Genomic DNA, 16767 nt, shown 5'->3' on the forward strand with positions numbered 1-16767 from the left:
CCTAGGCCTGCTTTTGAAGCCATGGTTGCAGACAGATAAGCCCGATCACATGTCCGTCTCCACTCATCCTCCCTTGTAATGGATGCAGCCTACCATGTAGGACTTGATCATCATCAATCATATTTATTGAGCGCTTACTGTGTGCAGAGCACTGTACTATGTGCAGAGCACTGTACTTGATGGAAGATGTTGTTCTCTTTAACATTTTCCTGTCTTTTGTTGAATCGGCCGTGTCACAGCAGCTGAGTTTCTGGTCCACCTTCTCTTTCTCCTTCTGACCGTTTCCCTTTTTTAGGGTCTCAAACACCTGGAAGAGAACTCAGCGGAACCACCCCCTCCCCAGAAAACAGACAACAGGGCTCCAGCACAAACTGCTTTGGAAGTAGATCGAGGTAAGACTCCCTTTGCTGACAACATCTAAAGACATATTGGTTAGGTAGGTAGGTTCTTGATGCCCTTGGAAGTGTTTGGAAACAGTTTATGTTGGAGACCTTTCAGAAGCTTCTAGGATCCTGAAACCACACTCAGTTCAGGAAGTTTAGAGACAAGGGTTAAATCTGATAGAAGCGTTATTTTGGTTGCTATGAGGAAAAGAGTCCGTTGAAAGATAGTGTGACATTTCTCTTCTGACACTGCATGTTCCTTGTCAGATATCCTTCATAATTCACACTTCAGAGCTTTGAGGATCTGCCGTTGCATTACCTGTCGCAATTGTTGCCACTGATCTTTCTTTGAAGTGAAATTGTGCACACTTTGTGTCATTCTGCACATTCCACAACAATGGGGTACTTGGGCAGGGAAAAGTTGTGGTTGCATTAGTATCAGAGAGATTGCGAAGGCGCTATAGGTTGCGCTGAATACTTGTTGCATTTTACAGAGTCCCCAGGCGTTTTAAGCCAAAGAGCTATTTTGATGCTGTGCCCCATGTTTGTAAGTACACCACCTTTCTTGGTAATTTTAAGTGAAATCACCATTGCGTTGCACAGTCTTCATTGTGGGAAGTCTTCTTTCCCGCGGAAGTAGGAAGCTGAGCCATTTCTTTTCGTTTCTTTTTTTTTTTTATACTGTGCCACAGCTTTTGGGCAAACCCGATATGTGAACTCTCTTCTCGGATCATTTAATCAGTCTCAGAGATTCTAAGAGTGAATGAGATTAGGGGGATAGGAAAAGGAAGGTTGGTTATTTGGTTAGCTTTTATGTCAAAAGTCAGGTTGTGTTCTTTTTCTCTGGTTTCTGAAATGTGGATGAGGAGCCACCTTTTGCCTTCAGACAATTTAAAGGAAAAGTTAGCATTACTAAAAAGATATATTTCTTATTATGAGCATTGCTTTGAAGAAGGGCAGCTAGCACACTCTTCTTCCAAGCCTTTTTGGGTGCCATTTCTGGAGATATAACATACTAGGTTGGATGACCTTTGGTTGGGCCAAGATGATATTTCTTGTATTCAGTGTCTGGAGAAGGAAGAAATAATCACAAGTTTCTCTAGAGCATGCTCTGGAAAAGGTGAAAAAGGCAATGTAAATCATTTGATTTTCCCTTTACCTTGATGGACTTCTGTGCTCAGGGTAAAATTAAAAGAAGGGCCTCAATTAAGCCTTCTTTTCCCCAACTCCCATTCTCTTTTCTGTTGCCTATGTACTTGGATCTTATATCCTTTAAGCACTTGCAAGTCACCCCACCCTCAGCCCCATTTATGTACGTATCCATTATTTATTTATATTAATGTCTGCCTCCCCCTCAACCGTGAGCTCCTTTTGGGCAGGGAACCTGTCTTCCAACTCTGTTGTATTGTACTCTCCCAAGTGCGTGGTACAGTGCTCTTCACACAGCACTCAATAAATACTAAGGATTGACTGAGTGATTAATTGAACTAAAGCAACTTCTTGGTAGGTAAAATGGGAAAAACAGTGAGTCTGGACCAGCTCCAGAGAAGTAGGCTGCTTAGCCTTTAAAGAAGAGGGTTTAAAGCTAGGATCCCCCTTATTGAAGGGCTCTGCACAAAGCCAGCTGATCAATCAATTGTATTTATTGAACACTTACTGGGTGCAAAGCACTATACTAAGCACATAGGAGAGTACAAGATAATAAACAGACACATCCCCTGCCCACAGTGAGATTACAGTCTAGAGGGGAAGACAGACATTAAATAAATAAATTACAGATTTGGACATAAATGCTGTGGAGCTGGGAGGGGGGATGAATCAAGGGAGCAAATGCTCAGTAAATCCCATTGGTGATGCTGATGATGAAGCCAAAAGAACTGTTCCTTCCTTGATAGCTAATATTTAATGCCTTAGGAAGCTACAGATCTTACGTATTGGTTTCCAGGATGAGCTTCCAGTTATTCCTCCCGGACTTGTGACTCCAGCCTGTGATTCTGAAGTGAGCTTGGGGTGAACCTATATAGCGCTGGAATGCATCTTGAATTTTTGAAGCATTGTTCTGTAGAAAAAGTTTCTTCCGATTTGAGTAAAAAAAGACATCATTTAGAAGGGAGATAAATGGAGAGGTAATTAGGCATTCCTGATGAAAGTTTAACTTAATTACCATTGTTTGAGTTTTTTTTCTTGCAAAATCATTGACATACGTAGCTCTCTTCTCGGCACCATCTTTTTGCTCATCGTCGTCGATGGCTAAAATAGATGTATTCAATCCCAGAAATGGAAAGTTTAATTTAATTACCATTTTGTTCGAGGTTTTTTTTTTTCTTGCAAAATCATCGACGTATGTAGCTCTCTTCTCGGCACCATCTTTTTGCTCATCGTCGTCGATGGCTAAAATAGATGTATTCAATCCCAGAAATGGAAAGTTTAACTCAATTGCCATTTTGTTCGAGTTTTTTTCTTGCAAAATCATCCACGTATGTAGCTGTCTTCTCGGCACTATCTTTTTGCTCATCGTCGTCGATGGCTAAAATAGATGCATTCAATCCCAGAAATGGCTATATCTTAATGGCCGACGAACTGACATATAGGTCATTTGTTAGAACAGTGCTCTGCACACAGTAAGCGCTTAAATGCCATCATTATTATTATTATTATTTGTTGAAGCACAATGCAGTTCTTCAATCGATGGAATTTACTGAGTGCTTTTTGTGTGTAGAGTGCAGAATACCATTTTGAAGGTGTTGCTAGGCGGCAGTGGATGCAAAAGCCGTTAGGGCCCTATATTTGGTTTTGCGTGGATTGCCACAGTTGTCTACACAGTGTTCCTTGGGATGGTACTTCTCCCAGATGGAGTTTAGGTAGTGTGAACGCGATGGTTATCCTGCCGTTGGCGTTACAATATCAGGGGCCAGAAGGGAGCCCAAGGAATCTGGATTTTCCCCGGTCAGTGACAGCGCTTGCTTGTCCTCTCAGGTGCAGTGTGAAAGATGGGCCTTTGCACTTAGCCACCTAGACTAAATACCTCATTTTTGCTGCCTGAGGAACAGGTTTTTCTTGGCCTGGAGTCTTGAGCTTGTGCCAGATGCCATGAAGAGTCTGAGGTTCAGGTTTGGGAGCAGAGGAGAAAAGGAGAATGGCTAGGACAGCACTTCCTTTCCACCCTCTCTCAGGCATTGTGCTCATTCAATTGACTGTATTAATTGAGCTCTTGTGTGCAGAGCACTGTACTAAGTGCTCGGGATTGCACTATATAACGGACACAGCCCCCCTTTTTCTTCTCCTCCTTCCCATCCCCCCCGCCCTACCTCCTGTATATATGTTTGTACAGATTTATTGCTCTGTTTATTTTACTTGTACATATTTACTGTTCAATTTATTTTGTTAAGGATGTGTATATAGCTATGATTCTATTTATTCTGATGGTATTGACAACTGTCAAAATGTTTTGTTTTGTTGTCTGTCTCCCCCTTCTAGACCGTGAGCCCGTTGTTGGGTAGGGACCGTCTCTGTGTGTTGCCAGCTTGGACTTCCCAAGCGCTTAGTACAGTGCTCTGCACACAGTAAGCACTCAATAAATACGATTGAATAAATGAATGAATTCCCTGCCCACAGTGAGCTTGCAGAAGCATGCAGGGAGATCAAGTGGCTGACTGGTTGTATGGCCTCGTTGGCCTATCCCAGAGCACTGGGGTTCTGCCATCACCAACTGCTCACTGGGTTAGGGTTAAAAATTCCAATTTCTAGTGGGATTAATAATAATAATAATAATAATGATGATGGCATTTGTTAAGCGCTTACTATGTGCAAAGCACTGTTCTAAGTGCTGGGGGGAGATACAAGGTGATCAGGTTGTCCTACATGGGGTTCTCAGTTTTAATCCCCATTTTACAGATGCGGTAACTGAAGCCCAGAGAAGTTAAGTGACTTGCCCAAAATCACACGGCTGACAAGTGGCGGAGTCGGGATTAGAACCCATGACCTCTGGCTCCCAAGCCCGGGCTCTTTCCGCCGAGCCACGCTGCTTCTCTAGCTCCCTGTTCCCACCGATACCAGAAGTGAAGACTGCCTGGTTGGTCTCTGGTCTGTCTCGTGGGCAGCACTAGAGCCTCATTCTCCACAATTCGCTTTTATTACGGGATAGACTTAGTTTGGGGCGGGCTGCCGCAGGTTGTGATTAGTCAGGATATCTAGTTACTTGTAAAAAGATAGAGGTTTCCCCCAACCTCAGGAAATCGGTAAGGAACGTTTTGGGTTAGACAAACCATTGCCCTTTATCGAGTCGAACTGGAAAACGCGGGAATTCGGGTCTATGGGACGTGTAACGCTTTAAACTTGGAGGTGGCTGGAAAACCGCGGCAGCTGTTATACTCTACTGTATCTTGTAGTTGGCGGCGAGATCTTTCCCAATACTCCTGGCACAGATGGGGTGTGCACCGGCTCCTAGAAATCTCCAGTAGAAAATCCTATTTAATTACTCTGAACCTGCCCTGGCAGTTGGGTGGGGAAAGGGCCTGTGATGGTTGATTTAGCGTGATCGTAAAGTGAAGCAACCCGACTAAAACCAATCTCGCGGCAGGAACCGTGACGGCCTGAAAACGATGCTTTGGATCAAATGGTTCGTGGACCCGAAGCTGCCTTGGCTTCGCTTCGCTTTGGGATTTATTCAGCACTGCTGAGTGAGTGCCAAGACTCTGCCTCGCTGCTCCTACCCTGGATTTTGGGTGGTCATCCCTTGAGGCTGAAGGAAGATGAGGATACATCTAGCCTGAGAAGCAGCGTGGCTCGGTGGAAAGAGCCCGGGCTTTGGAGTCAGAGGTCATGGGTTTGAATCCCGGCTCTGCCAATTGTCAGCTGTGTGACTTTGGCACTTCACTTCTCCGGGCCTCCGTTACCTCATCTGTAAAATGGGGATTAAGACTGTCAGCCCCCTGTGGGACAACCTGATCACCTTGTAAACTCCCCAGCGCTTAGAACAGTGATTGGCACATAGTAAGCGCTTAATAAAGGCCATCATTATTATTATTATTCTGTCTAGTGGGAGGGGGAGCTGGAACTAGCACAGTAAATAACTTCCATGTAGCTCATTATTCTTTAATAAGCCTGGGCTATTTAATTAATTTCCCTCATGAAGAGTGAGCAGCTCTCTCCGGCCCTTGGCCAAATGGACCTCCAGGAGAGGCCCCAGGGTTTCTTTACCTTCAATAATAATGATAATAATAGTGGTATGGGTTAAGCGTTTACTGCGTAACAGGCCCTGGACTGAGCGCTGGGGTGGAAACAAGCAAACCAGGCTGGACGCAGTCCCTGTCCCACCTGGGGCAGAGGACAGCTGAGAGAATTGAGGAGCTCTAAAGGTATCTTGTGGAAAAGAGGGGCTACAACTGATTAGAAAATGACTGTGAAATTCTAGGCCCTGGGGTGGAAAGCCAGCTTGACTGAGTTTCTTTGTTAGTAGCCAAGTTCTCAGTCCCCTGTGACTTTTACTACCCTGTGAAGGGGATCTGTGGAGGAGGAGTCCTCATTCTTTGGTCTTTATACAATAAAGACCTCTTGACAAGGGGGGTTAGGTTGCAATGGGCTAAGTGACTGTGGGACCCAGGAAGAATAGGAGAACTCTCCGTATATTGACCGCAGTGGCTTACATTTCTTCTGGCTGCTGACCAAGTGACTCCTTATATTAGAAGAGTTGTGACACCTCTAGACTGTGAGCCCATTGTTGGGTCGGGACCATCTCTATATGTTGCTGACTTATACTTCCCAAGCGCTTAGTACAGTGCTCTGCACACGCTAAGTGCTCAGTAAATACGATTGAATGAATGAATGAATGGAGCATTTTAAAAATTCAAGGGCAATGATAGCTGCAGTGATCCTGCCAACAGAGAAGGTTGGATTAATTGGTTCGATCTCCCATCGCCAGAGTAGTAGCCGTAATATTCATCATCAACATCGATGGTGTAATGGCATTTATTGGGCACTTACTGCGTGCAGAGCACTGTACTGAGCGCTTGAAGGTGGTATTTACCGAGTGCCCCCCGGCTCTTGGCTCCCCTACCCACAAGGAGCTTCCACTTTTATTGGAGCAGTTTTCCTGAATGATTCTATTGAAAGTCGAGAGGGTCGGTTGAGTTGTCACGATCCGTCCATCCCCCCCATTTGGGTCCGGCCGTGCCAGTTGTGCAAAAGAAGTAAATTGGCCAGATCCCACCTGCCCCGGTGACATTTCAGGCTCTGATAAGACTACAGTCATCCAAGCTCGAAAAAAGCCCGTGAGAGCCCCTAAATTGCTGGTCAGCCGAATCGACAGACAGCTTGCCCCAGAATGGAAAGAAAAATAAACTCAATTTGGGCATGGGCCTTCTGGGAAGGCTTCAGTGATCCAAGAGAGGGCAGAGAAGGAGGGGTGGCAGGGAAGAAGAGATAGGGAACAGAAAATAGCTGAATGCCCGGGCTCTGGGCCATTCTTTCAAAAGCTGTTGGCCGGGCTGTCTCCGAGTTGGGTTGAGGTGGCTCAGAGCCATTTGATTTGGTGTCGCGGTTGTTTAGCCATGGGCACCCCATTGGTATGGACTTGAACACATTTTTATTTTTCACGGGCTGGCTTCCACCCAAGGGCTCGTTCTGTATACCAGCCTGTCCTGGTCAGTCTTTGCCTTTTCTTTGGTACGAGGTTGCTGTGGGGAGGAGCAAGGAATGAAAAGCAAGATAAAAGACCAGATAAAGTGCTGGTCTTGTTTCCGTATTGAGGTCTTTTCCGGGGCTAACTGCTGATGTGTCCCGGGAGAAGAGAGCTGTTTCCGCCTTCAGCGGTAAGGTTTCTGAGAGACATCTGTCCTCACCTTCCTTTAGAGGGTAGATTCTCTGATCTTAAATACGGGGCTGGTTAAAATAAATCCAAACAGAGATTTAAGAGGACAGCAGGACTGAAATATCTGGGATGAAATGGAATAATCCATGTGATATCCTTAAGTTCGAGCAGACCGAAGACCATAGCAACTGGAAATAACAGGATTTTTTACTTTTAAAAACTTCAGTACCCGGACACGTTCCCCACTCTGCATTGGAGCAAGACCAGCAATCAATCAGTGGTATTTATTGAGCGCTTACTGTGCATAGAGCAATGTACTAAGCACTTGAGAGAGTGCAAAGTAATAGTGTTGGTAGCCACTATGGGCCTCCAGTGCCCAAATTCCCTACCCTGGGTACATCTTCTCAGGACCCCTAATAGCAGAACCTTTGTCGAATGGGCCACCAGCAATCAATCAGTGGCATTTATTGAGTGCTTACTGTGGGCAGAGCGCTGTACTAAGCGCTTGAGAAAGTACAGTGTCTCACTGTTATTAGATGAGATCCTTGCCCGCAAGGAGCTTACAGTCTATGGGGAGGCTGTCCAGATACAGGGAAATTCTCAAATAAAAGGATACTTATATAAGTGCTGTGCTGCTGGGGTATCAAACTGCTTAAGGATTTTACACAGCTAAGTGCATAGGTGATGCAGATAGGAGAAAGGAGAGTTTAATAATAATAATAATGACATTTGTTAAGCGCTTACTATGTGCCAAGCACAGTTTTAGTGAGGGAAAGGTCTCTAGGGGAATATGTGCTTGGAGGAAGGTTTTGAAGGTGGGAAGAGGGAGGGAGGAGGATGATGGGGACAAGATAGCGGTAGTGGGAGTATGAAGTGTTTTCTCTCAGCCAAGCTTCTTGCCCTTTCTGGACACATCTTATCGCAATTTCTCACCTTATCATCGTCATCATCATCATCAATCGTATTTATTGAGCGCTTACTGTGTGCAGAGCACTGTACTAAGCGCTTGGGAAGTACAAGTTGGCAACATATAGAGACAGTCCCTACCCGATAGTGGGCTCACAGTCTAAAAGGGGGAGACAGAGAACAAAACCAAACATACTAACAAAATAAAATAGAATAGATATGTACAAGTAAAATAAATAGAGTAACAAATATGTACAAACATATATACATATATACAGGTGCAGTGGGGAAGGGAAGAAGGTAAGATGGGGGGGATGGAGAGGGGGTCGCTTCTACCAACCCCTTTATTAGCTTGCTCGACTCCCCTTAATTAGGCCATTTGGATGTCTTTTACAAGTAGGGCAGGGTCTTCCCCTTGCTAAAGAGCCTACAGAGTGAAAGGGCACCACAAATGAGGTAGTTTATTCTGGGTAATGGGCCGAAAAAGCCTGCCATCATGGGATCAGGAAGTGGCAATTCCATAAGAACTAGAAAAGTTGATATAATTATCTTGTGTTCTTCCTGGTGCCCACCAATGGCTATTTGCTGAGGTAGTTGCAAACCAGAGGGGACGGCTTGGAACCAAAGCCTTTTTTCCCTCGAGCACATATTGTTTCCAGGAACAATCAATCAATCAATCAATCTATCGTATTTATTGAGCGCTTACTGTGTGCAGAGCACTGTACTAAGCGCTTGGGAAGTCCAAGTTGGCAACATATAGAGACAGTCCCTACCCAACAGTGGGCTCACAGTCTAAAAGTTCGAATCCCAAATCTTCCCCTCCCCGCAACACTTGTATATATTATTACTCTTATTTCATTTGTACATATTTACTGCTCTATTTCATCAGTGATGTGTACCTCGCTATAATTCTAGTTATCCTGATGGTATTGACACCTGTCTACTTGTTTTGTTTTGTTGTCTGTCTCCCCCTTCTAGACTGGGAGCCCGTTGGTGGGTAGGGACCGTCTCTGTATGTTGCCGATTTGTACTTCCCAATCAATCAATCAATCGTATTTATTGAGCGCTTACTGTGTGCAGAGCACTGTACTAAGCGCTTGGGAAGTCCAAGTTGGCAACATATAGAGACAGTCCCTACCCAACAGTGGGCTCACCGTCTAAAAGGGGGAGACAGAGAACAAAACCAAACATACTAACAAAATAAAATAAATAGAATAGATATGTACAAGTAAAATAAATAGAGTAATAAATATGTACAAACATATATACATATATACAGGTATATATGTATACACCACCCCCCTTCCCAAGTCTGTATTCCCAAGATTTGGAGAAATTCTGGAGCTCCCCAAACCTGTATGGAAATTCACGTGTGGGTAGGGGCAGATCCGAGGGTAGGATTTGAAGCAGCGGGGCTCAGTGGAAAGAGCCCGGGCTTTGGAGTCAGAGGTCAGGAGTTCAAATCCCGGCTCCGCCAACTCTCAGCTGTGTGACTTGGGGCAAGTCACTTCACTTCTCCGTGCCTCAGTTAACTCATCTGTAAAATGGGGATTACGATTGTGAGACCCATGTGGGACAGCTTGATCGCCTTGTATCCCCCCCCAGCGCTTAGAACAGTGCTTTGCACATTGTAAGCGCTTAACAAATACCATTATTATTATGATTATTATTATTATTATTCTTTTAGACTGTGAGCCCACTGTTGGGTAGGGACTGTCTCTATATGTTGCCTACTTGTACTTCCCAAGCGCTTAGTACGGTGCTCTGCACACAGTAAGTGCTCAATAAATACGATTGATGATGATAATGGTGGCATTTATTAAGCGCTTACTAGGTGCAAAGCACTGTTCTGAGCACTGGGGAGGTTACAATAATAATAATAAAAATAATAATGATGGCATTTATTAAGCGCTTACTAGGTGCAAAGCACTGTTCTAAGCACTGGGTAGGTTACAATAATAATAATAATAAAAATAATAATAATGATGATGGCATTTATTAAGTGCTTACTAGGTGCAAAGCACTGTTCTAAGCACTGGGGAGGTTACAAGGTGATCAGGTTGACCCACGGGGGACTCACAGTCTTCATCCCCCTTTACAGATGAGGGAACTGAGGCCCAGAGAAGTGACCGGAGTCACTTCACTGATGAGAAGCCGCATGGCTCAGTGGAAAAGAGCCCGGGCTTTGGAGTCAGAGGTCATGGGTTCAAATCCCAGCTCGGCCAACTGTCAGCTGTGTGACTTTGGGCAAGTCGCTTCACTTCTCCGTGCCTCAGTTCCCTCATCTGGAAAATGGGGATTAAGACTGTGAGCCCCCCCGTGGGACAACCTGTTCACCTTGTAACCTCCCCAGCGCTTAGAACAGTGCTTTGCACATAGTAAGTGCTTAATAAATGCCATCATTAGTAAGCGCTTAATAAATGCCATTATTATTATTTACTCAGTTCTATCTAGTTGGCTGGGGGAACCCTGGGTCTTTCCGCTTCAGGTTCCCACATATACCAGAATGATCCGGGGAGAGGGAAAAATCTAGTGGAGGGAGATGGGTGCCTTGTTATATGGTTCTGTTTCCCTGCAGTGGACCTTAGGGTTCTTCTCGGGCAATCATCATCATCATCAATCGTATTTATTGAGCGCTTACTATGTGCAGAGCACTGTACTGAGCGCTCGGGAAGGACAGATTGGCAACATCTAGAGCCAGTCCCTACCCAACAGCGGGCTCACAGTCTAAAAGGGGGAGACAGAGAACAAAACCAAACATACTAACAAAATAAAATAAATACTGAAGTATCCCTGTCTTTCAAAAGATGCAAACAGTAGCCAACCAAGTGGATATAGATAGGCAAGGATAGCTTTATTAGTGACAACTGAAAGACCAAACTGTTTGGCTGGCGACTCAGAGAGTGATCAATGAATTAATCAGTCGTGGTTGTTGAGTGCTCACTGCGTGCAGAGCACTGTACTAAGCACTTGGGAGAGCACGCTCTGAGTCGGTTGACTTGTTCCCTGCCCACGAGGAATTTCCAGAACAGTGATGGAAAGATGCGACTATTGAGAGAGGGAAAACTGCTTAACTGGAGTGTTTGTGGTTTCAGTTTGGCGTGGGAAAGTTGAACTTCTCAAGGATTTTTTTTTTAATGGTATTTGTTAAAACGCTTACTATATACCAGCCACTGTACTAAGTGCTGGGGTAGGTACATTTTACAGATGAGGTAACTGAGGCACAGAGAAGTTGAGTGACTTGCCCAAAGTCACGCAGCTGACCATTGGCAGAGTCGGCATTTGAACCCGTGACCTCTGATTCCAAAGCCCACGCTCTTTCCACTGAGCCGCGCTGCTTGTTGTCTGACTCCCCCTTCTCGACTGGGAGCCCGTTGTTGGGTAGGGACCGTCTCTATATGTTGCCGATTTGTACTTCCCAAGCGCTTAGTACAGTGCTCTGCACACAGTAAGCGCTCAATAAATATGACTGAATGAATGAATGAATGAATACAGAATAATCAGATTGGACACAGTCCCCATTCCACATGGATCTCACAGTCTTCATCATCATCATCATCAATCGTATTTATTGAGCGCTTACTATGTGCAGAGCACTGTATTAATCTGTATTTTGTGGATGAAGTAACTGAGACAGACAAGTTAAATGACTTGCCCATGGTCACACAGCAGACTAGAGAAGGACTCCGACTCCCAAGCCCGTGCTCTTTCCACTAAGCCACGCTTTTCCCCACCGGGCCACGCTGCTTCTCTTGTGCTTAAACTGGCCTGGTGTCTAATGAGAAGCCCTCTGTGAATCTCTCAGAAGGCTCATGGAATAATAATAACAATAATAATAATAATAATAATAAAAATGGCATTTATTAAGCGCTTACTATGTGCAAAGCACTGTTCTAAGCGCTGGAAGGAAGGGATTTGGCATTTTTCTTATTGACCTGTTCGGCAGCCATATCTAGCTGATTTATTTCCATCTAAAAGTCTAGATAAGGTTACGCCAAATGGTAATATATTCACAAGCACTTTCCCACGTTACTTTTTTGCCCAGATACTGTACCTATTCTGGGCCGTGACCGCATGAGCCATCTCCGTCTCATTTGTATTTATACTCATCCACTCACACTGTAACAATTCAGTTATTCCCTTTAGAGTGTGAGCTCTTTGTAAGGAGGGAATGTGTCACCTCTCTCTTTCCCAAGAAATTCGTATTTAAGTGCATTAATATGTACTTATATTGTACAACATATATTGTATAAGTATTGTACGATACGTATATTGTACTTGTATTAATAAGCAGCATGGCCTAGTGGAAAGAGCTCGGGCCTGAATTCTAATCCCAGCTCTGGCACTCGTCTGCTGTGTGATTTTGGGCAAGTTTCTCTGTGCCTCAGTTAGCTCACCTTTAAAATGGGGATTAAGACATGTGGGACAGGGACTGTGCTGAGTACACCTCCTTCCTCTCCCCCTTTCATTCATTCATTCATTCAGTCCTATTTATTGAGCGCTTACTGTGTGCAGAGCACCGCACTAAGTTCTAATCCCAGCTCTGGCACTCGTCTGCTGTGTGACTTTGGGCAAGTCTCCTAACTTCTCGGTGCCTCAGTTAGCTCACCTTTAAAATGGGGATTAAGACATGTGGGACAGGGACTGTGCTGAGTACACCTCCTTCCTCTCCCCCTTTCATTCATTCATTCATTCAGTCCTATTTATTGAGCGCTTACTGTGTGCAGAGCACCGCACTAAGTGCTTGGGAAGTACAATAATAATAATAATAACTGGCATTTATTAAGCGCTTACTATGTGCAAAGCACTGTTCTAAGCGCTGGGGAGGATACAGGGTGATCAGGTCGGCCCACGTGGGGCTCACAGTCTTAATCCCCATTTTACAGGTGAGGGAACTGAGGCCCAGAGAAGTTAAGTGACTTGCCCAAGATCACACAGCAGACATGTGGCGGAGTTGGGCTTCGAACCCATGACCTCTGACTCCAAAGCCCGGGCTCTTTCCACTGAGCCACGCTGCTTCCGAGTACAAGTTGGCAACATCTAGAGACGGTCCCTACCCAACAGCGGGCTCACAGTCTAGGAGGGGGAGACAGAGAACAAAACAAAATATATTAACAAAATAAAATAAATAGAATAAATATGTACAAGTAAAATAAATAGAGTAATAAATACGTACAAATGTATACATATGTACATATACATATGTACGCGTACGTCCTCCCCCTCCCCATCCCCCCGGCCTTACCTCCTTCCCCACCCGACAGCACCTGTATATACGTATATATGTTTGTACATATGAATGAATGCCCTTTTATTTGTACATATTTATTCTATTTATTTTATTTTGTTAATCTGTTTGGTTTGGTTCCCCCTCTCCCCCTTCTAGACTGTGAGCCCACTGTTGGGTCGGGACCGTCTCTAGATGTTGCCAACTTGTGCTTCCCAAGCGCTCTGCACACAGTGAGCGCTCAATAAATGCAATTGAATGAATGAACGGCGCATAGTATGCTCTTAAATATTTTAAAAAATCCATTACATTACTACTACAGTTTTCCTAATAAAGTGGTGTGTTGCCTTTTTATCCCTAAATTATTACTCGTCTCCCGTTAATATTGACATTTTTAGGCACTTGGTCATCAACCAGAAGTGACATCCATTGCTACCAGCAGGCTGCTCCTAATTGAGTGTTCGGAATGACCTTTTCCAGGATTGGGCACGTTGAATGTTGAATGATCAGGATACACATTTGGTATTCCTCGGCTGTAAAAGAATTCCCCCTCCTCTTTCTGTAGGCCTAACTGCTTTGCACTACCGTGGATGAGCTGGTAGCGCCTTGAGTTTTGCAGACAATTCTGGAAATGGTATGTGAAATGCTGCAGTAAGCTGTGGGCAGGGAATCACCCGCCTGCTTCTATGGGGAAGGCATCATTTTCTTTTTAAATTTAGAAGTCAGTTTTCACTAGGCAGGCAGTGTGGTTCCTGGGGTTTAGACTTCGGTGTATAAAAATGATCTTTAGGACCTCAATGTTTAATGAATAAGTGGGGATCAGCATCTGCCTGCTAGTATTTAAGGGAGGAGATGGGGCTGGGTCCTTGGCTACTATTGTTCAGTTGGAGCTTCTATTTGACATTTATTTCATCATCATCATCATCCTCATCAATCGTGTTTATTGGGCGCTTACTATGTGCAGAGCACTGTACTAAGCGCTTGGGACGTACAAATTGGCAACATATAGAGACGGTCCCTACCCAACAGTGGGCTCACAGTCTAAAAGCACTTAGAACAGTGCTTTGCACATAGTAAGCGCTCAACAAATGCCATTATTATTATTTATTTTTTAGACTGTGAGCCCACTGTTGGGTAGGGACTGTATATGTAGCCAATTTGTACTTCCCAAGCGCTTAGTACAGTGCTCTGCACATAGTAAGCGCTCAATAAATACGATTGATGATGATGATTTATTTCATAGGGCACGTTTTCTTGGAGCGGGTAGAACGCTTCTGGTTTTGCTTTTACTAGTATCCCGAACTCAGGTTCCTGACCAGTTGTATTTTGCCGTTCCGGCTTTTTAGAGTGACAGCCTTCCTTCTTGCTCATCAGAGCTGGGGGAAGAGAAGAAGAGCATTTTAGTACTGAGTTGTGTTTCGTGGTAACCTAAATCTTAATCAGGATGAACGTTTTGCTTTTCACATAGTAAGTGCTCAACAAATGCCATCATTATTATTATTATTTATTTCATAGGGCATGTTTTCTTGTAGCGGGTAGAACGCTTCTGGTTTTGCTTTTACTAGTGTCCGGAACTCAGGTCCCTGACCAGTTATATTTTGCCGTTCCGGCTTTTTAGAGTGACAGCCTTCCTTCTTGCTCATCAGAGCTGGGGGAAGAGAAGAAGAGCATTTTAGTACTGAGTTGTGTTTCGTGGTAAACTAAATCCTAATCAGGATGAACGTTTTGCTTTGCACATCGTAAGCGCTCAACAAATGCCATTATTATTATTTATTTCATAGGGCACGTTTTCTTGGAGCGGGTAGAACGCTTCTGGTTTGGCTTTTACTAGTATCCCGAACTCAGGTCCCTGACCAGTTATATTTTGCCGTTCCGGCTTTTTAGAGTGACAGCCTTCCTTCTTGCTCATCAGAGCTGGGGGAAGAGAAGAAGAGCATTTTAGTACTGAGTTGTGTTTCGTGGTAAGCTAAATCTTAGGATGAACGTTTTGCTTTGCACATCGTAAGCGCTCAACAAATGCCATTATTATTATTTATTTCATAGGGCACGTTTTCTTGGAGCGGGTAGAACGCTTCTGGGTTTGCTTTTACTAGTATCCCGAACTCAGGTCCCTGACCAGTTATATTTTGCCGTTCCGGCTTTTTAGAGTGACAGCCTTCCTTCTTGCTCATCAGAGCTGGGGGAAGAGAAGAAGAGCATTTTAGTACTGAGTTGTGTTTCATGGTAAACTAAATCCTAATCAGGATGAACGTTTTGCTTTGCACATCGTAAGCACTCAACAAATGCCATTATTATTATTTATTTCATAGGGCACGTTTTCTTGGAGCGGGTAGAACGCTTCTGGTTTGGCTTTTACTAGTATCCCGAACTCAGGTCCCTGACCGGTTATATTTTGCCGTTCCGGCTTTTTAGAGTGACAGCCTTCCTTCTTGCTCATCAGAGCTGGGGGAAGAGAAGAAGAGCATTTTAGTACTGAGTTGTGTTTCGTGGTAAGCTAAATCTTAATCAGGATGAACGTTTTGCTTTTCACATAGTAAGCGCTCAACAAATGCCATTATTATTATTTATTTCATAGGGCACGTTTTCTTGGAGCGGGTAGAACGCTTCTGGTTTGGCTTTTACTAGTATCCCGAACTCAGGTCCCTGACCGGTTATATTTTGCCGTTCCGGCTTTTTAGAGTGACAGCCTTCCTTCTTGCTCATCAGAGCTGGGGGAAGAGAAGAAGAGCATTTTAGTACTGAGTTGTGTTTCGTGGTAAGCTAAATCTTAATCAGGATGAACGTTTTGCTTTGCACATAGTAAGCGCTCAACAAATGCCATTATTATTATTTATTTCATAGGGCACGTTTTCTTGGAGCGGATATAACGCTTCTGGTTTTGCTTTTACTAGTATCCCGAACTCAGGTTCTTGACCAGTTATATTTTGCCGTTCCGGCTTTTTAGAGTGACAGCCTTCCTTCTTGCTCATCAGAGCTGGGGGAAGAGAAGAACAGCATTTTAGTACTGAGTTTTGTTTCGTGGTAAGCTAAATCTTAATCAGGATGAACGTTTTAATGTCCCCAGAGATACAGGGCATAGGTGCTGTCAAAGCTGGGGGCGATTTGTAATTTTGTAAATTTTTTTACAGTATAGGTGCTGTCAAAGCTGGGGGCGATTTGTAATTTTTTAAATTTTTTTACAGTATCTGTTAAGCCCTTCAGTATGTGCCAGGCACTATTCTAAGCGCTGGGGTAGAGACAGGCTGATCAGTTTGGAGACAGTCCATATGTCCCCATTTTCCAGATGAGGTAACTGAGGCACAGAAAAGTTAAGTGACTTGCCTAAGATCCCACATCATTAGAGAAGCAGCGGGGCTCAGTGGAAAGAGCCCGGGCTTTGGAGTCAGAGGTCGTGGGTTCCAATCCCGGCTCCGCCACTTGTCAGTTGTGTGACTTTGGGCCAG

General features: G+C 44.3%; 1 protein-coding gene across 2 annotated transcripts in view; it reads left to right on the forward strand.

Annotated features, from left to right (window-relative positions):
* Positions 1-16767, forward strand: part of WWP2 (WW domain containing E3 ubiquitin protein ligase 2) — a 135985-nt gene that overhangs the window by 41802 nt on the left and 77416 nt on the right. For both annotated transcript variants that reach the window (XM_038753597.1, XM_038753598.1), the window contains exon 6: positions 296-392. In XM_038753597.1, the coding sequence (XP_038609525.1) occupies positions 296-392 (97 nt within the window). The remainder of the gene's footprint in view (positions 1-295; positions 393-16767) is intronic.

The sequence above is a fragment of the Tachyglossus aculeatus genome, chromosome 11 (assembly GCF_015852505.1).
Source record: "Tachyglossus aculeatus isolate mTacAcu1 chromosome 11, mTacAcu1.pri, whole genome shotgun sequence".
NCBI classification, from domain to species: domain Eukaryota; kingdom Metazoa; phylum Chordata; class Mammalia; order Monotremata; family Tachyglossidae; genus Tachyglossus; species Tachyglossus aculeatus.